Source organism: Ranitomeya imitator, chromosome 5 (assembly GCF_032444005.1).
Source record: "Ranitomeya imitator isolate aRanImi1 chromosome 5, aRanImi1.pri, whole genome shotgun sequence".
Lineage (NCBI taxonomy): Eukaryota > Metazoa > Chordata > Amphibia > Anura > Dendrobatidae > Ranitomeya > Ranitomeya imitator.
Genome location: NC_091286.1, coordinates 300,055,470 through 300,076,104, shown reverse-complemented (window position 1 = coordinate 300,076,104; position 20,635 = coordinate 300,055,470). Strand labels below are relative to the sequence as shown.

Genomic DNA, 20,635 nt, shown 5'->3' with positions numbered 1-20,635 from the left:
AAATGTATTCGATATACTGTATATGGTCTCCCACTGAAAGCCCCCCTATACACTTTATTTTACCGTTATGGGTTTATTTTTACATTTGTGGGATTAAATGATAAGTGGCATCATACTACTAAGTGCATTGAAGATAGTCTTATATACCCTATATTAAATTGCCCTGAAAGGAATTACCGTAATACTTAGGCTCCATATTTTCGGAAGAAAAGATAGATCAGTTTTTATTGTTGGGAAATTACCTACTACCTACTACTATTCTCACCTGTTTGTACAAATTATGGTGTATATATGCTTTGTTTTTGTAATGCTTGAACCTTTTTAAAGGATATTTTATATTTTAACAGACCCTTAATATCAAAATCAGTGAATCAATTTTTAAATTGTTTTGGGGATTCTCTCGATTTATTGTCATTGAGGTTATTAGTCAGGAGAAGGGTGACCTTTTTTTCCAAGGCATTAGATATGCTATGGAATATTGAAGACTCATCAAGAAGTGGCTTAACTTTGGCACTACAGTGACATTACCTAGAACTGTACATCCCTCAAATATTGATGTAAAGACAAGAAAAAAAAAATTGATCCAAGAGGCCTGCAGCAACACTAAAGGAGCTGATGGAATTTCTGGCAAGCACTGTTGGGCACGACATGTGACAACAATCTCCCATATTCTTCATATGTCTGGCTTGTGGGGTAAAGTGGCAAGACAAAAGCCACTCCTTACAAAAAAGAAAAACAAAAAATCATCCCGGGCCGACAACATTTTGCCAAAACCTACATTAAATCTGCAATAAGCATGTGGGAGAACGCGTTAAGCCACGTGCACACGTTGAGTATTTGGTGAGCTTTTTACTTCAGTATTTGTAAGTCAAAACCAGAAGAGGAACAATAAACGGAAAAGTATAATAGAAACATGTGCACCACTTCTGCACTTTTTACCCACTCCGGGATTTGGCTTACAACTATTCATGTAAAAAACTCACCAAATACTCTGTGTTCAAGTGGTCTTATAGTCTGATGAGAACATTTTGTCCAGAATTCCAAAAAGTATGTTTGGTGCAAAGTCAACATTGTGCATCACCAAAAAAACACTACACCCACAGTGAAGCATGGTGGAGGCAAAATTGTGTTTTGGGCTGATTTTCAGGAGCTGGAATTGGGGCTTTAGTCAATTTTGCAACAAATCCTTGTGGCCTATGCTAAATAACTGAAGAAAAAGCAGAATTTCACCTTTCAGCATGACAATGAGCATACCTACAAATGAAGAAAATAATGGTTTTGACAGAAGAAGATTAAGGTTTTGCGATGGTCCAGCCAGAGACGAGACCAAAATCAAATTGAAAATTTGTGGGTGACATGAAAGAGCGGGACACAGGATGCGTTTTAGCAATCTGACAGATTTGGAGCGCTACTACAAGGAATAGTGGGCAAAGATTACCAATTCTAGATGTGCTATGCATATAGACGTCTACCCAAAAAGACTGAATTCTGTCATAAATTCAAAGGGAACTTCAAAGAAGTATTGGTTTAATTTTTTTTTCTTCGACTTGTACATATTATAGAAGACATCATAAATGGAAAAATACTTTTTATATCAACTGTACTTTAAACATTCTCCTTCATAAAAATGAATAGAGAAGCTTATTAGATGTTTAAAAAATATTGTATGAAATGTATGAAAAATATTTATCTTAATAGGAGTACTTCTTTAAATAGTAACCAGACAATAAAGAGCTAACATATGTCTGTGGACACTAATGGTTTTACCATGTTGCTCTATAAGCAATGTGTTTTTATTAGGGGTGAGCGAACGTGCTCGATGGGATCACTCGAGTATCTGGGTACTCGAATGTAATCGTTACTTGGCGAACATTGGGTGGTGCTCGATGTAAAACTCGAATCCCCGACCCGCATGTTTGGAGCCCGTTACTGAGCCAATAAGTATGCGGGCATTGCCTGTGTGTTACCGTAATGCCACAGCCATCTTGGTTTGTGGCATTACTGTGATTGGCTGGCCGTGTGGCATCATCAGGGGTGCTAAAAGAACAGGCAGCGCCCGGATCGGCACAATGACACCATTGCACAGCCCTGTGAATCTTCATTTTGTAGGGAGAGAGTGCTTGTCCAGGCCTGTGTGCAAAGTATAACAAATCAGAGTCCTGTAGTGTTGATACTGGTGCTGAAACTGAACCACCATACCAACAGTCATTCTAAGGGCTAATCAACTGCTTTCACGTTTGGATCAAATGCATTCTTCATTTAGTAATGGGAGGGAGAGAGTTTCAGGAGCAGAAACAGTGGCAGAATAAAGTCTGTAGACAGGAATTAGGGCTGTACAGTCCCTTTCAAAATGTACAGCTGCGGCATTTAATTTTTCTTTTGCGTGAAAAAATTGAACACCTTGTGTGATCCATCAAGTATTATCTGCTTTGTAGTACATTTTTGTGTTATGTAACAATCCAAAAAAGTGTTGATTTTTTTTCTGGACTAAATTACTCACCCATAAAGTATTTTATGCCCTAGGGTACATTTTTGTGATATCCAACATTCCAAAAAAAGCATGAAAAAATTTCCAAGTTAAATTTCTCAGCCATACAGTATTTCGTGGTCTGGGATAGTAGGCGGCAAAGATGGCAGAACAAGGCGAGACTCCCAAGTGAGAGACTAGATGAATATTGGAGCCAGAGGGTGCTGGTGCAATAGAAGAGGTGGCAGAAGCTTGTGGTCCGGATCTGGCAGATTACCTGGAACCACCAAGGCCTGAACCCAGGATGCATCCTTTACCGCTGGGGTTCTTGTGGCCGGGAGAGCCAGGTTCCACGAACTGGTGAGCGGATTGCGGGGCCTAGGCTGATCAGAAGAATCAAGAAGGCGAGCAGGATCAGGTCTGGAGAAATGTTATCAGACCCGCTAGCCGCACGGCACCGAGCGTTGACATCCCCCTGGGGGTAGTCATTACTTTCGACCGCCAACGGAGAAGGGGGCGATTGAAGAGTTTGCGACAAGTCATCACATCTCGTTCAACCACTGGGAAGTAGAGATGGAACACTTGTCTCGAAGGCTGCAAGAGCTGATGGCTAGAACCAGGGTCAAATTTCTCAAAAGGGAGGGGCAACGTCGCTGGGATGAACCCTTTTTGAGAAATGAACGGGCCTGGGAGAGGCTCCTTGAGGTGGCTTGAGACAGGGCTACGACCTCCCCGGATAGGATCCCGAAAGATAGTATGATCTATGTGGAAGCAGCCGATGTTGAAGGTGACACAGGGGTCTGTTGCCCATTTTTATATGTTGGGGGCTCCAGGACTTAAGGAAGCCGGGTCACTTACAGCACAGGCACCTGGGATTCGAGCTGCAGGGAGCAGGTGGAGGCAGTCTCCCCAGCCTCCCAAGGAAGGAGAAGGAGAAGAAGAAGACGACAGCTGAAGAAGACTACAGTATTACTCTCCTTATTTTTTTTTACTTGCTTTGCACTTTTAACACGGCTATTGGTACATTATGTGGTATGTCAAACTAAATTTAAAAAAATGTGTTCTGGGTTACATTTCTCACCCATATACTATTCCGTGGTCTGCGATACATTTCTGTGATACATAACACTCAAAAAAAGTTCAAAAATTTACCTGGATTCAATTACTCATCCATAGACTTACGTCTTCTTCTTGGGTACAGTTCTGTAGTATCTAACCCTCCCAAAAACTGGTAAAATTTTTTTATTGCTATTATACTGCTCATCCATAGAGCATTACATCTTCTTGGGTGCATTTCGGAGGTAACTAGCCCTCTAAAAGAATTGTTCAAAAATGTTCCAGTATTATATTGCTCATCCATAGAGTATTACATGCTCATGGGTACATAACCCTCAAAACAAGTTGTCACTTTTTTTCAGTATTATATTGCTGATCCATATAGTATTACGTTTCTTGGGTACATTTCAGTTGTATACATAAAACACTACAAAAAGAGGGATTTTTGGTTCTTACCGTAAAATCTCTTTCTTGGAGCCTTCATTGTGGGACACAGGTAACCATGGGTGTATGCTATTGTCACTAGGAGGCTGACACTATGCAAATAAAGAAGAAGTAACTCCTCCCCGGCGTATACACCCTCCGACAGGCACCAGGCAACTCAGTTGGTGCAAAAGCAGTAGTAGGAACAGGTAATATAAAACTCAACCTATGTACCAACCCACAATAACGGCACGTTAGCCAACACGGTACAACTTCAAGGGAAGGTGCTGTGTCCCCCAATGAAGGCTCCAAGAAAGAGATTTTACGGTAAGAACCAAAAATCCCTCTTTCTTTCTCGCCTCATTGGGGGACACAGGTAACCATGGGACGTCCAAAAGCATTCCCTAAGGTGGGATATTCTGCAGAAAAAGAGGAGTTAGGTCGGCCGGTCAGAAACCGCCGCCTGCAGTATCCTCCTACCCAGGCTCGCGTCCGCAGAAGCCTGAGTATGCACCTTGTAGAATTTGACAAAGGTGTGAATGGATGACCACGTTGTGGCCTTGCAAACCTGCGAGGCTGAAGCTTGGTGACGAACTGCCCAGGAAGCTCCCACAGCCCGGGTAGAGTGAGCCCTCACTCCCGACAGAGGCCGTTTGTCTTGAACACGGTATGCCTCCAGAACAGCCGAACGGATCCAACGAGCAATTGTGGACTTGGAGGCGGGGAGCCCCTTTCGCCTCCCTTCCGAGACGATGAACAGAGAATCGGCCTGACGAAAAGAGGCAGTTCTAGTGAGATAAATTCGGATAGCCCTGACCACATCCAACTTGTGAAGAGATTTCTCCAAGGGATGAACCGGGGAAGGGCACAAGGAAGGGAGGACAATGTCCTCATTGATATGAAAAGCCGAAACCACCTTTGGTAGAAAGGAAGGAACCGGACGAAGAACCACTTTGTCCTGATGCAGGACTAGAAAGGGAGAACGTCAGGATAAGGCCGCCAGCTCAGACACTCTTCTAATGGAGGTGATGGCGACCAAAAAGGCCACCTTCCAGGATAGAAACGAGAAGGAAATGTCCTCAATCGGTTCAAAGGGCGCACACTGGAGGGCGTCCAAAACGAGGTTGAGGCCCCAAGGCTCGACAGGAGGACGATAAGGGGGAGCTATATGAGCGACCCCCTGGATGAAGGTCCGCACCTGAGGCAGGGAGGCCAGGTCTCTTTGAAAAAGAATGGACAGAGCGGAAATCTGACCCTTCAAGGTGCCAAGAAGGGAAAGACCCGAATCTAGACCCGCTTGAAGGAAACTGAGAAGAGATGGAAGGGAAAAGGTCATAGGAAACAGATTGTTGTCCTGACACTACCGGAAAAAGGGCTTCCAACACCTGTGATAAATACGCGAGGAAGCCGGTTTTCTCGCCCTTATCATAGTCTGGATGACGCTATGAGAAAAACCCGCGTCCTTCAAGACCGCAGCCTCAACGGCCATACCATTAAATTAAGAGACCGAGAATTTGTGTGGAAGAGGGGCCCCTGCGAAAGAAGGTCCGGACGATCCGGAAGCCTCCACAGAACGTCCAATAGCATGTTCACCAGTTCCGTATACCAGGCCCTGCGAGGCCAATCTGGAGCTACTAAGAGTGCGGGGACCCCTTCTGTCTTGATCTTTTTTATGACCCTTGGGATCAAGGGGAGGAGTGGGAACAGATAGGGCATCTGGAACTGAGTCCACGATCACGAGTGCGTCGCATCCGACGGCCATCGGATCCCGAGAGCTGGAGACGTACTGGGGAACCTTGTTATTTGCCCAGGAAGCCATCAAGTCGACGTCTGGGACGCCCCACCGCTGGCAAATCTGGCTGAAGATTAAGGGGAGAAGAGACCACTTGCCCGCCACGATGCCCTGGTGACTGAGAAAGTCGGCTTCCCAATTGTCCACCCCTGGGATGTGGACGGCTGACAGAGAGGGAACGCGATCCTCCGCCCAACGCAGAATTTTTGCCACTTCCGCCATGACTTGTGTGCTGCGAGTCCCTCCCTGATGGTTTATGTAAGCCACGGCCGTGGCGTTGTCCGACAATGCGGACCGGTTTCCCTGAAAGGAGAGACTCCCAGTGGATGAGGGCTAGGAATATGGCTCTCATTTCCAAGAGGTTGATAGGGAGGCGCGCCTCCTGAGCAGTCCAGCGGCCCTGGACCGTGAGGTGGAGAAAAACTGCTCCCCAACCTTGGAGACTGGCGTCGGTGGTGATCATCTGCCATCGGGGAGGGAGAAATGACCTCCCGCGCAGAATGGAGGTGGACAGCGTCCACCAAGAGAGACTGTTTCTGGGGGAGAGGCGAAACGGGCGATCCAGGGAAAGTGGATTCCTGTCCCAGGCCGACAGAAGGGCCAGCTGGAGGGGACGAGAGTGGAACTGGGCATAGGGGACCGCTTTCATGGAGGCGACCATCTTTCCCAGAACCCTCATGGCAAGGCAGAGACAGAGGATTCGGGCTCTTTAGTGCCCTGATGCCCCGACGAAGAGAAAGGAACTTCTCTTTGGGAAGAAAGACCTGAGCCTGAGAGGTGTCGAATTCCATGCCCAGGAACTCCAGCCGCTGAGATGGAATCAGGGAAGACTTCTGGTAATTGATTATCCAGCCGAGGCGAAGAAGCGTGTCCAGAGCTGGAGGCTCTGGCTGCAATCCCGACGGGACGGACCCTTGATCAAGAGGTCGTCGAGGTATGGGATTACCAGAATCCCCTTTGAACGTAGGATGGCCATGACAGCTGCTATGACCTTCGTAAAGACCCTGGGCGCAGACGCCAGACCGAAAGGGAGGGCCGTGAACTGATAGTGATGACCCTGGATCGCGAACCGGAGGAATCTCTGATGTCGTACGCAAATAGGGACGTGAAGGTACGCATCTCGGATATCCACGGAACACAGAAACTCTCCCGGTTCCATGGACGCGATCACCGAGCGTAGAGATTCCATCCTGAAACGCCGAATCAGGAGATGGCGGTTCAGCCGCTTGAGATCCAAAATTGTACGGAGAGAACCGTCCTTTTTTGGAACCACGAACAGGTTTGAGTAAAAACCCAAAAACCGCTCGCGATGAGGCACCGGAACTACGACTCCTGAGGCGAGGAGCGACTCGACGGCCTGGAAAAGTTCTGAGAGGTGGGAGAGCTGTTTGGGAGGACGAGAGAGCAGGAAATGTCTTCCTGGGGGCGAAGAAAATTCTATCTTGTAGCCCGAAGTGACGATCTCCCTGACCCAGGCGTCGTCGACTACCGATAGCCACACCTCTGAGAACAGGAGACGTCGGCCTCCCACCCTAGAGGGATTTCCAGGTGGGGGCGACCCATCATTTATTAGAGGACCTGTGGTCCCGAGATCCAGATGGTCTTGCGAGGTGGCTCTTAGCTCTCCAGCGCGGTGGAGGCCTGAAAGAAGGCTTTCTTCGGTCTTCTTGCAAGGAAGAACGGTCCTGGTTGGGGTTTCCTGAGGAGGCGAAAAACCTAAAGGGACGAAAGGGTTGGAGGGATGTTTCGGCTTGGAATGGGGTAAGGAGGTACTCTTACCACCCGTAGCAGCCGAGATCATTTGATCCAGCTGCGTGCCGAAGAGTCTAGAACCCTGGAAGGGCAGACCAGTGAGAGATTTTTTTAGAAGCGGGGGTCAGCGTTCCACTCCTTTAGCCAGAAAATCCGGCGAATGGCCACAATGTTGCTGTTAGCCCTGGTGGAGCAGGCCGCTGCATCAAGGGAGGCATTCATGAGGTATTTTCCCGCAAGAGAAATCTGATCCGCCAATTCAGACAGTTCCTCAGCAGGAGCAGAGGCCAAAATGCCCCCGCGCAGGGTTTTGGCCCAGGCTGACACAGCCTTGGCTATCCAGGACGAGGTGAAACTAGAGCAGAGAGAGGCTCCGGAAGCCTCAAATGCCGATTTTGCTAATGCCTCGATTTGCCTGTCCGTGGGGTCCTTAAGGGAAGCCGCGTCCGGGATAGACAGAACCGTCTGCGAGGATAGCCTGGAGACGGGCGGGTCGACCTTAGGAGACTCGGACCATTAGGAAACAAGGTGCATGTGTTCCCCCGAAAATCTTCTGTCCCACGTGGTGAGCAGACGCCGACAGGGAGCAGGAAGCGGTAAAAAAAGCGCTGAGACAGCGCAACGCTGTAGGCGGGCACAAGCGCTGAAGGGGGAAGCAGGCGGCAGGCGCCTGCAAGTTTAAATAAAAAGGAGGGAAAGAATGCCGGCGTTATGTGAAGCCTTTCCTCGCGGTTTAGCGTGTCCCAGCGCCTGAAAATACGACCCTCTCTCCTATCACAGGGAAAGCCTGGTAAGCTATACAGAGATCGCTGCCGGGCAGGGTGAGGGAGAGAAGGGGGGCTTTGTTGATTGAAGATCCCTTACCTGGAGATGAGGAACCATCAGGATCCCTTGTAGACTAGAGAGTCCTGGAAGAAGTCCTCCTTCCCGCGCCACAAACTCTCCGGCGCAGAAGACAGGGGAATAGGGTCAATGGAAGTGACCGCTGTCTTCCTCTCAGCCCACTCCGAGGAGAGGGATGAGGAGGGGAAACGGGCAGGACTGGCCACCGAGGAAGAAGGTCACCCTGAACACCCGAATGGATGATTGGGGACAAGGTCCTGCCCAGCGGGTCCGAGAGGGTGCGATGTGGGTGATACCACACTGCTCTCTTGGTCGCTCAATATGGGGAAAACAGGGTGAGAAAACTGCACCCTGTTACCCTGAAGAAAAGAGTCTGAAAAAGAAAGGGGAAAAGGTTAATAAACACAACAAATCCCTGTAAAAGAAATGCGGATCTGGTGTAAGATCCAGGTCCGCCTCCTACAGACACTAAGCAAAAACTGAGTTGCCTGGTGCCTGTCGGAGGGTGTATACTGCCGGGGAGGAGTTACTTCTTCTTTATTTGCATAGTGTCAGCCTCCTAGTGACAGCAGCATACACCCATGGTTACCTGTGTCCCCCAATGAGGTGAGAAAGAAAAAGGCAGTGAGAAAGTTATCTATATTCAGTTACTCATACATACATTTTTACATGCTGTTACATTTCGGTGTTATATAAAAATCCCCAAAAACCTTGAAAAAAAATGTTTATTGATTCAAGGATTCATCCATACACTGTAACGTGCTTCATGTTACATTTTGCTTTTATATTAAAAACTTACAAAACCCCTTTCAAAACCTTTTTAGGGATTCAATTAGTCATCCATACATTGTAACGTGGTTCTTATAACATTTCGCTGGAATGTTAAACTCACAAATTTTTTTTTTTAAATTATGGATTTAATGATTCATGCATACAGTTAACCCCTTCATGACGGAGCCCTGTTTTGTTTTTGCGCTTCTGTTTTTCGCTCCCCTTCTTCCCAGAGCTATGACTTTTTTATTTTTCTGTCAATATGACCATATGAGGGTTTATTTTTTGGGGGACAAATTGTAATTTTGAACGACACCATGTAAAACCATGTCGGGAAAAAATTCCAAGTGCGGTGAAATTTAAAAAAACGTGCAATTCCACAACTGTTTAGTTTTTTTCTTTTACCATGGTCACCAAATGCTAAAACTGACCTGCCATTATGATTCTCCAGGTCATTACGACTTCATAGACACCAAACATGTATAGGTTCTTTTTTAAGTGGTGAAAAAAAAAAATTGTAAAAAAAAAAAATAATAATTGCGTTGTTTTCCAAGACCAGTAGCGTCTCCATTTTCCATGATCTCAGGTTGGGTGAGGGCTTATTTTTTGCGTGCCGGGCTGACTTCTTGGTGCAGATACGATCTTTTGATCGCCCGTTATTGCATTTTAAATCAATGTTGTGGCGACCAAAGAAACGTAATTCTGGCTTTTTGAATTTTTTACTCATTACGCCGTTTAGAAATCAGGTTCTTTTTTTTTATATTGATATATTAGGCGATTGTGAACGCGGCGATACCAAATATATGTATAAAAAGCAGAGAAATAGCACATCCGCACCACTGCAGTGTTGCGATCCACATGCCTTAAAGGGACACTGTCACCTGAATTTGGAGGGAACAATCTTCAGCCATGGAGGCGGGGTTTTTGGGTGTTTGATTCACCCTTTCCTTACCCGCTGGCTGCATGCTGGCTGCAATATTGGATTGAAGTTCATTCTCTGTCCTACATAGTACACGCCTGCGCAAGGCAAGATTGCCTTGTGCAGGCATGTACTACGGAGGACAGAGAATGAACTTCAATCCAATATTGCAGCCAGCATGCAGCCAGCGGGTAAGGAAAGGGTGAATCAAACACCCAAAAACCCCGCCTCCATGGCTGAAGATTGTTCCCTCCAAATTCAGGTGACAGAGTCCCTTTAAGCCATCGTCAGCTGTTAAGCTTACAGCGCCCCTCACAAAAACAGGAAACTCGGGTGCAAATTCCAAAAAGCCACATTCACAGTCCAACACAAAAGAAAAAATGGAATGCACTCGCTGATCCTGATAAAAACAATCCTTTATTGGGACATGCATAGCCTCAGTCGGGGAGAACGTGAAAAAACAGACGGACAACGGCCGTTTCGCGCTACCGCGCTTCCACGGGTCCTCAAATGAATAGGAAGATTCACATCAATAATTACACTGGTCTACAAAAAAAAAATTCTGGCATGGACTTTAAGAACAGTTTTAGACTAATTTGAGGGTGCTGAATTCAAATCTGGTCAAACAATATGGCAAGAAGCTTTATTTTTGGGGGGAGTCAGTAAAAGCGGAAAGTATAGATGTGTTAGAAAATAGAGTAAATCGGCTGTGCATTTCTGTGTCAATTTATTCCAGGCTTTAAAGACAATTTTAATAAGTTTAGTTTGACTGTTAATTTTCAGTTTGTCTGTATGTTGTTTCCAAATGTGATACATCTGGCGCATATATGAGGCAACAAATGCCAAAAACGCCATTCCATCCATCAAATCAAATTTCTGCAACTTTTTACAGGGTAAATGGTCCCTCTAATAGACAAAAAACACTACTGTGCTTGCCCAGAAAGTGGTAGAAAATAATCAGTTTTCCTAAGTCTAGTGGTCACTAATAAATATGTCCTAATTACCTCTCCCCTTTCTTGAAATGACAGCTATATTTGGGAAAGTCATACAGCTCTGTCATCCGTTCTTTGAATAGACGCCTGATGGGGCATTGTTCAAGAAATGGCATTGTAAGTTTGTTCTGAGCTTCCACAAAGGCCTGGAAATAAAAAGAAACATCATGTCAGCTTAGTAAACTTCTGCGCTATCATAAGAGAGGCACAAAATTAATATGCAAGTAAGAAATGGGGCTGGCGAGTACACGCGGCAGGTTTCTGCAATGATATCGGCAAGAAGTCATTCTTTCGCCTCGTGAGTGATGAGAACAGTGATCTCATTCCCAAGTTTTCTCTGTTGTCCTCTATGGGGAAAGCAGCACTGACATTTCAACACATCTCTAGAATCTGAATTTAAAGGGAACCTGTCACGTGAAAAAACGCTATTAACCTGCAGATATGGGGTTAATCTGCATGTTAATAGTGTTCTCACCGGCGCCCGCACTTCCTCCCGCCAGCGATCAGGTTTCAGTCAGCGCTCTGTGAATAAAGAGCGGCAGCGGCAACCTCGCCCCCGGCACTGCCAGCTGTCAGTCCGTGTCGAGAGCATGGTTACAGATGCCGCTTTCAATACACAGGGCGGTGACCGAAACCCGAACGCTGCTCAAAGTGCGGGCACCGGGCGGGTTCAGAATGCCATTAACCTGCAGATCAACCACATAGCGACAGCTTAGTAGCGTTTTTTCACATGACAGGTTCCCTTTAATGAAGCATTGAAACCTCAAGGAGATTTTGTAAGGTTCTCTTGTGGTGATGCTGCAGGCTATACATTGGGGGCAAATTGTTCATTGCTTTTATGCCCTTTTTTGTCTACTTTTGTGAATTTTTCACCTGTTTTTCATTTGCGTCATATTCATCTTTTCATTTACACTTCTTTTTTTTTTAGTTCACAATTTTTTCATCCGATTCATCATTTGCGACTTCTCAAAAAATTGCAACATTTTTGGAAATATACTCCAGTCCCCCCCCCAGAATATTTTTATGTATGCTAAAAAGGGTTGTGCAATTTTGTCACATTTTGAGAAATGTGCAACATTTTGAACTAAAAAGTCGCAAATAAGGTTAACAGAAAAAATAAAGACACAAAATATGCGAACTGTATGCACTATTTATAAAAATTAGGCGCAAAATAAAATGTGCAGGGTCATAGTACCATGTTTCCCAGCAAATTAAAAGGAATCTATCATTAGGATCAAACCTACTAAGTCATTTATATGGACATGAAGCTCATAAGAAGTTGAATAAAACGATACCTTGATATCTGAGATCCGATGCCTTATTTCAGAGAAATCTACCGTATTTTTCGGACTATAAGACGCACCGGACAATAAGATGCACCCCAAATTTTCAGAAAGAAAAAAGGAGAAAATAAAATAATGTGTCAAATGGGGGTCGGTCTTTCAGTTTGAAATCAGCTAAGGCTACTTTCACACTAGCGTCGGGCTCGGCCCGTCGCAGTGCGTCGGGCCGAGGTTACCGACGCTAGCGTTGTTTGCGCCGCACAACGGGTGCAGCGGATGCAGATTTTCATGGCATCCGCTGCCCCATTGTGAGGTGCGGGGAGGTGGGGGAGGAGTTCCGGCCGCGCATGCACGGTCGGAAAAAGCAGTCCGTCGGCAGAAAAAAACGTTACATGTAGCGTTTTTTGCTCCCGGCGGTCCGCCACAACACGGCGCAACCGTTGCACGACGGTTGCGACGTGTGGCAATGCGTCGCAGTGCGTCGCTAATGTTAATCTATGGGGCAAAAACGCATCCTGCAAACAACTTTGCATGATGCGTTTTTTCCCATAAACGACGCATTGTGACGTATTGCAAAAAACGCTAGTGTGAAAGTAGCCTTACCGGGGGAAGGAAATCGGCACAGGTTGAATGGTCACAGGGGAACGTGGTCACAGGGGTTGTTCAGTGATCCAGGCAGGTGCTGTGGCCTCCAGTAAATCCCATCCCAGGCTGGTGCTGCGGTGGTTTTCTGGGTTCCCGAGTTCTCGGGACGAGATCTCAATTTGAGCTTGCACTGCCCCTGGCGGCCATTTTCCCGAAGGCCACAGCATCACAGAAATGGATCTGCGGGGGACTCCGGGTTTTCAGAAAATGCCGGTGGAGCCCCCACGCCGCACCACAGAGCCAGACCGCCGCACCAGCCTGGGAAGAGAGGCTGCGTCGCTCTGCAGCGTCGGACCGGGACCGCTGCCACAGTATTTTGGAAGTATAGTTCGACTATAAGATGCACCCCCATTTTCCCCAAAAAATTTTTTGGGGAAAAGTGTGTCTTATAGTCCGAAAAATACAGTATGTTTTTCTTATATGTAAATGAGCTGTTCCGGACACTGATCTGCAGGAGAATCTGCATCCAGAGCTTATTATACCTTAAAGGTGCGTAAGCAACGTCAGACATGTAAATAACACAGAGCAGTGAAACTGAACTTTGCCTCCTTACAAATCCACTTACTGCAACTCTCAGAGCTCTGCTGTATCGGAACCCTGTCTGCCTGTGAGATGGAAGCTGAAACTGCAAGGAACTTGCAGAAGTCAGTGATAATCACACACAGCTCTGCAGTGGGATCAGGAGAGCAGAGAGCGGCCATTACACCTCACACTGGTAACTCCCCCTTCCATTTAAAATAAGCTCTGGAGGCAGATCCACATACAGAAGCTCATTTACATGTAAGAAAAACATGGATTTCTCTGGAATAAAACATTGAATTAGAGACAGATATCAAGGTATCGTTCCTATGACTTACATGCCCATATAGACGGCTTAGGAAGGTTGATCCTATTGACAGATGCAGTTTAAGGTCTATTTACACTACAAGATTATTGTAAACGAGCATTTCTAGAAACGTTCATTTCACGATAATTGTGCTGTCTAAACAAGCTACTGATCACTCGACAAACAAGCAAAATGGAAGTTCACCGTGGTTTGCACAAAACATCACTGTTCTCGGCAGTGCATTGACCTGCTCAAACAGTACTTATAGGCTAAGCTGTCCGTCTTTTACCGTCACAGTATTTTTTAAGTCCTGTATTTTTTTGGACTATAAGACGCACCTAGGTTTTAGAGATTTGAAAAAAAAAAATTGATGCAAAAAATGTGGTCAATTCTGTACTACCCACCTTGGCAGGCAGGGCCTTCTCATCCCTACCCCGGCATGCAGAGCCCCCTCACCCCTACCCCGGCATCCAGGATCCCCTTCACCCCTACATGCAGGATCCCCCTCACCCCTACCCCGGCATGCAGGATCCCCCCCTCACCCTTACCCCAGCATGCACGGCCCCCTCACCCCTACCCCGGCATGCAGGATCCCCCTCACCCCTACCCCGGCATGCAGGATCCCCCTCACCCCTGCCCCGGCATGCAGAGCCCCCTCACCCCTACCCCGGCATGCAGGATCCCCCCTCACCCTTACCCCAGCATGCACGGCCCCCTCACCCCTACCCCAGCATGCAGGATCCCCCTCACCCCTACCCCGACAAGCAGGACCCCCCCACCCCTACCCTGGCATGCAGGATCCCTCTCACCCTTACCCCGGCATGCAGAGCCCCCTCACCCCTACCCCGGCATGCAGGATCCCCCTCACCCCTACCCCTGCATGCAGGATCCCCCTCACCCTTACCCCGACAAGCAGGACCCCCTCACCCCTACCCCGGCATGCAGGATCCCTCTCACCCTTACCCCGGCATGCAGAGCCCCCTCACCCCTACCCCGGCATGCAGGGCCCCCTCACCCCTACCCCGGCATGCACGGCCCCCTCACCCCTACCCCGGCATGCACGGCCCCCTCACCCCTACCCCGGCATGCAGAGCCCCCTCACCCCTACCCCGGCATGCAGGACCCCCTCACCCCTACCCCGGCATGCAGGGCCCCCTCACCCCTACCCCGGCATGCAGGGCCCCCTCACCCCTACCCCGGCATGCAGGGCCCCCTCACCCCTACCCCGGCATGCAGGGCCCCCTCACCCCTACCCCGGCATGCAGGGCCCCCTCACCCCTACCCCGGCATGCAGGGCCTCCTCACCCCTACCTTGGCATGCAGGGCCTTCTCAACCCTACCTTGGCAGGCAGGGCCTCCTTTGACAGCGGCATTTAACGGGTTAATACCGCAGGTGGATCATGATTCCACCCACGGCTATTCCAAGCACACGTCAGCTGTTCAAAACAGCTGCCATGTCCCCGGAAAGATGTGGGCTCACCGGCTTTCACAGTAGAATCGTGATTACAAGTATGGACATACACGGCTGTCATGGTAACCCATGATCACGTCACGGGCGTGTGGAATGACACACACCACCGCCGGCGCATGTTAGATGTCGCTGTCAGAGATTGATAATGGCATTTAACATGTTAACAGCCATCGGCAGCACCATACTCACCCACGGCTGTTAAAAGCAGATGATGGCTGAATAATTCAGCCATCATCTGCCGGGAAATATGCAGGCCTGGTGTGTGAATTCTAATCAAAGTGATGAATCCGACGTATGAAGTAACTGTTCGTCATATGTCGGGATGGGGTTAAACCCTTCAACATCTTCAGGGGTATGTAGTAAAAGAAATACCTTTGTCTCCTCACTGTCTGGATCTTCCAACCACTTGTACGGATCAGATACCTTAATTCCATGATAGTCATCTATCTGCAAAACACACAAGGACAATATCAACACAAGCAGCATACATCTGTTGGGGTAGTGAAATAGGAAAGCTCTGCAAACACGTTGTAATAACCTAAACCAGCAGAATAATGCACAGCCGACAAGTGACACAAGCGAGGAGCACCAAAGCCATGGTTTCAATGAGACTTCTATTGTTTGATATGGGAAAAAAAAAATATGCATCAAGCCTACAAAGGAAATCTGTCTGCAGGTTTTTGCTATGGAATCTGAGAGTAGCAAGATCTAGTGGCAGAGAGCCTGATTCCAGTCATGTATCACTTGCATGACTGATTGCTGAAGTGTTGATACAATCCCCGTTTTCCCTGCTGTACATGTAGCTGCTCTCTGAATGCTGAGCTCTGTATGACCCCAACGATGCCCCTAATTGGCAGCTTCCTGTGTACACTGTGCATTATCAGCAAGTTGCTAATCAGTAGTGGGAGCGGGGTTACACAGATTAGACTGACTGCCCAACACAAGACACCTAGTCCTGCTGTGATAATCTCCTGCTGATTAAACACTTATTGTATTGAAACTACAGCAAGCTGCCTAGAAAGCGACATTCCTGGAATCAGGGTCTCTGCCCATACATTATTCTGCTCTCAGATTAAAAAGCAAAAAGCTGCTGAAATATTTAAGTATTGCAAAAATTATCACTAGACCCGGGAAGGATGAATATTTGTGCGTTATTAATTTTCTATGTCTACAAGCCTGTGTGAGATAACAATGAACCTGGACAACCCTTAGGATGCAGCTTACAAGTGGTGGTAAGTTATAGTGTGGCCCAAGGGTAAGGATATATTCATGTGGGACAGATCCTGCACATTTTCCCCACTCAATATACCTCCTGCTTCAGTACTTCATCCCGAAATGTTATCAGTGCTGCTGCGTGTTACTTGTGGCCTATAAAGATGAGGCTGTGGTAACACTGACGGACACGACTAGGTGAGGAAGACTATGGAAAGGTGCCCAATATGGCAATATCAATGTACGGCCAGACTCAAACCCCTGGGCGTTCCAATAATTATTATTGATGTCAATCTTCCTATTCATTTGAAAAGCACCGAGCAGAAGTGAAATGTTCATACTTTAAAGGGAACCTGTCTCCAGAAAAAAAACGCCATTAACCTGCAGCTATGGGGTTAATCTACAGGGCAATAGCGCTACTAACCTGCCTGGCGGCCGCACTTAGCGAAGCACTGTGGGGAGAAAAGGTCATTCTCCTCGGCAGCATTCGGTTTCAGTCACCGCTCTGAGAATCCAAAGCAGCGGCTGGAGCCGAGCCCCCCCGACCCTGACTGTGGCCGGCCCCAAGGACATCGAGTAAGTCAGTGCCGGGGGCGTCACACACAGAGCGGTGACTTATGCCAGCACGCTGCCGGGGGAATAACGTTCATTTTCTCACCATAACGGTCAGCTAAAGGTGGGTGCCGGGCACGGTCGCTATTCACCTGCAGATTAACCCCATATCTGCAAGTTAATAGCGTTTGCCGTTCTTAGATTCCGGGTTTTGAGCTTTATTTTTTCCGCCTCAAGTTTTAAAAAATCCCCAGTGGGGAAAAGCGAGTACACGGCACGTCTGTGAGGCATCTCCGGATGGAAACCGCGCCAAGCTGGTCACCGGAAAATGCTTCAGGGACAATACTCTTCAAAAACTCCTCCGATATCTCACCGATGAAGGAACGAGCTGCGTCCGCTACACTAGTCATGTTAGACCCCTCAAAAAACTCCCGTACACAATGACATGCCCTCATTGTAGAGCCGCCACTGATGACCGGGCATACCCTGGAAGGTGCCGGCACTGATAACCGGGCATACCCTGGAAGGTGCCGCCACTGATGACCGGGCATACCCTGGAAGGTGCCGGCACTGATGACCGGGCATACCCTGGAAGGTGCCGGCACTGATGACCGGGCATACCCTGGAAGGTGCCGCCACTGATGACCGGGCATACCCTGGAAGGTGCCGGCACTGATGACCGGGCATACCCTGGAAGGTGCCGGCACTGATGACCGGGCATACCCTGGAAGGTGCCGGCACTGATGACCGGGCATACCCTGGAAGGTGCCGGCACTGATGACCGGGCATACCCTGGAAGGTGCCGGCACTGATGACCGGGCATACCCTGGAAGGTGCCGGCACTGATGACCGGGCATACCCTGGAAGGTGCCGCCACTGATGACCGGGCATACCCTGGTAGGTGCCGGCACTGATGACCGGGCATACCCTGGAAGGTGCCGCCACTGATGACTGGGCATTCCCTGGTAGGTGCCGGCACTGATGACCGGGCATACCCTGGTAGGTGCCTTCACTGATGACCGGGCATACCCTGGTAGGTGCCAGCACTGATGACCGGGCATACCCTGGTAGGTGCCAGCACTGATGACCGGGCATACCCTGGAAGGTGCCGGCACTGATGACCGGGCATACCCTGGAAGGTGCGGGCACTGATGACCGGGCATACCCTGGAAGGTGCCGGCACTGATGACCGGGCATACCCTGGAAGGTGCGGGCACTGATGACTGGGCATTCCCTGGAAGGTGCGGGCACTGATGACCGGGCATACCCTGGAAGGTGCGGGCACTGATGACTGGGCATTCCCTGGAAGGTGCGGGCACTGATGACCGGGCATACCCTGGAAAGGTGCCAGCACTGATGACTGGGCATTCCCTGGAAGGTGTCGTTACTGATGACCGGGCATTCCCTGGAAGGTGCCGGCACTGATGACCGGGCATACCCTGGAAGGTGCGGGCACTGACTCTACATCACATCCCATAGGGAGCGTGGGCTAAGGCTCTATCCACACTGGCACCATGGCCGCCACATTACTAGTCTGCCCCATCCCCAGCACAGCTGTAGGGACAGGACACCGGGCTACTAGGAAGTGACCGAGCACTTTCCGGCACCGTCCGGTCCCCGGCGCTCTGCACTCACTGCGCTCTCATCTCGGGCCACTTCCGGGTAGCTGAAGGTCCGGAGCTGCTGCATCTTCTCCGGGGCCGAGGATCACACAAAGACCGCGCTGCCACACACCAGCCGGGGGAAGCTGTCACTCCGGCGCCTCCTCTCGGCCTGTCTGGGCAGAGCTGTGGGCGCATCTTAATGACGAAGAGTCATTCATCGCGGCAGCCGGGCGTCATCAGAGAGCGCCGGGAGTGAGGAGGCGGCGGGCGGCTGTGTCCTCACCGGAGCCGTAACCGCAGGCGTCACCCCCAGCGGCTCTATGCATACGTGTGTACACTGCCCTAGCGGTATAGATGCTCTGTACATACGTGTACACTCACCCCAGCAGTATAGATGCTCTGTACATACGTGTGTACACTGCCCCAGCAGTATAGATGCTCTATACATACGTGTACACTCACCCCAGCAGTATAGATGCTCTGTACATACGTGTACACTGCCCCAGTGTTATAGATGCACTATACATACGTGTACACTGCCCCAGCAGTATAGATGCTCTATACATACGTGTACACTGCCCCAGTGTTATAGATGCTCTATACATACGTGTACACTGCCCCAGTGTTATAGATGCACTATACATACGTGTACACTGCCCCAGCAGTATAGATGCTCTGTACATACGTGTGTACACTGCCCCAGCAGTATAGATGCTCTATACATACGTGTACACTCACCCCAGCAGTATAGATGCTCTGTACATACGTGTACACTGCCCCAGTGTTATAGATGCTCTATACATACGTGTACACTGCCCCAGTGTTATAGATGCTCTATACATACGTGTACACTGCCCCAGTGTTATAGATGCACTATACATACGTGTACACTGCCCCAGCAGTATAGATGCTCTGTACATACGTGTACACTGCCCCAGTGTTATAGATGCACTATACATACGTGTACACTGCCCCAGTGTTATAGATGCTCTGTACATACGTGTACACTGCCCCAGCAGTATAGATGCTCTGTACATACGTGTACACTCACCCCAGCGTTATAGATGCTCTATACATACGTGTACACTGCCCCAGCAGTATAGATGCTCTATACATACGTGTACACTGCCCCAGTGTTATAGATGCACTATACATACGTGTACACTGCCCCAGCGTTATAGATGCTCTGTACATACGTGTGTACACTCACCCCAGCGTTATAGATGCACTATACATACGTGTACACTCACCCCAGCGTTATAGATGCTCTGTACATACGTGTACACTCACCCCAGCAGTATAGATGCTCTGTACATACGTGTACACTCACCCCAGCAGTATAGATGCACTATACATACGTGTACACTGCCCCAGTGTTATAGATGCTCTATACATACGTGTACACTGCCCCAGCGGTATAGATGCTCTATACATACGTGTACACTGCCCCAGTGTTATAGATGCTCTATACATACGTGTACACTCACCCCAGTGGTAGAGATGCTCTATGCATATGTGTGTACACTCACCCCAGCATTATAGATGCTCTATACATACGTGTACACTCACCCCAGCAGTATAGATGCTCTATACATACGTGTGTACACTCACCCCAGCAGTATAGATGCTCTATACATACGTGTACACTGCCCCAGTGTTATAGATGCTCTATACATACGTGTGTACACTCACCCCAGCAGTATAGATGCTCTGTACATACGTGTACACTGCCCCAGTGTTATAGATGCTCTGTACATACGTGTACACTGCCCCAGCAGTATAGATGCTCTGTACATACGTGTGTACACTCACCCCAGCAGTATAGATGCTCTGTACATACGTGTACACTCACCCCAGCAGTATAGATGCTCTATACATACGTGTACACTGCCCCAGTGTTATAGATGCTCTATACATACGTGTGTACACTCACCCCAGCAGTATAGATGCTCTATACATACGTGTGTACAGTCACCCCAGCAGTATAGATGCTCTATACATACGTGTGTACACTCACCCCAGCAGTA

At 48.5% G+C, this 20,635-nt stretch overlaps 1 protein-coding gene across 1 annotated transcript in view; it reads right to left on the bottom strand.

The window, feature by feature from the left end:
• The window catches only part of PREP (prolyl endopeptidase), a 142,921-nt gene extending 124,021 nt beyond the window's left edge, over positions 1-18,900 (bottom strand). The window contains exons 1-3 of the mRNA XM_069726297.1: positions 18,640-18,900; positions 15,613-15,687; positions 11,028-11,161 (exon numbers count right to left, since the gene is read on the bottom strand). Of these exons, the coding sequence (XP_069582398.1) occupies positions 11,028-11,161; positions 15,613-15,687; positions 18,640-18,693 (263 nt within the window). The 5' untranslated portion in view covers positions 18,694-18,900. The remainder of the gene's footprint in view (positions 1-11,027; positions 11,162-15,612; positions 15,688-18,639) is intronic.
• Between the last annotated feature and the right edge of the window lie 1,735 nt (positions 18,901-20,635).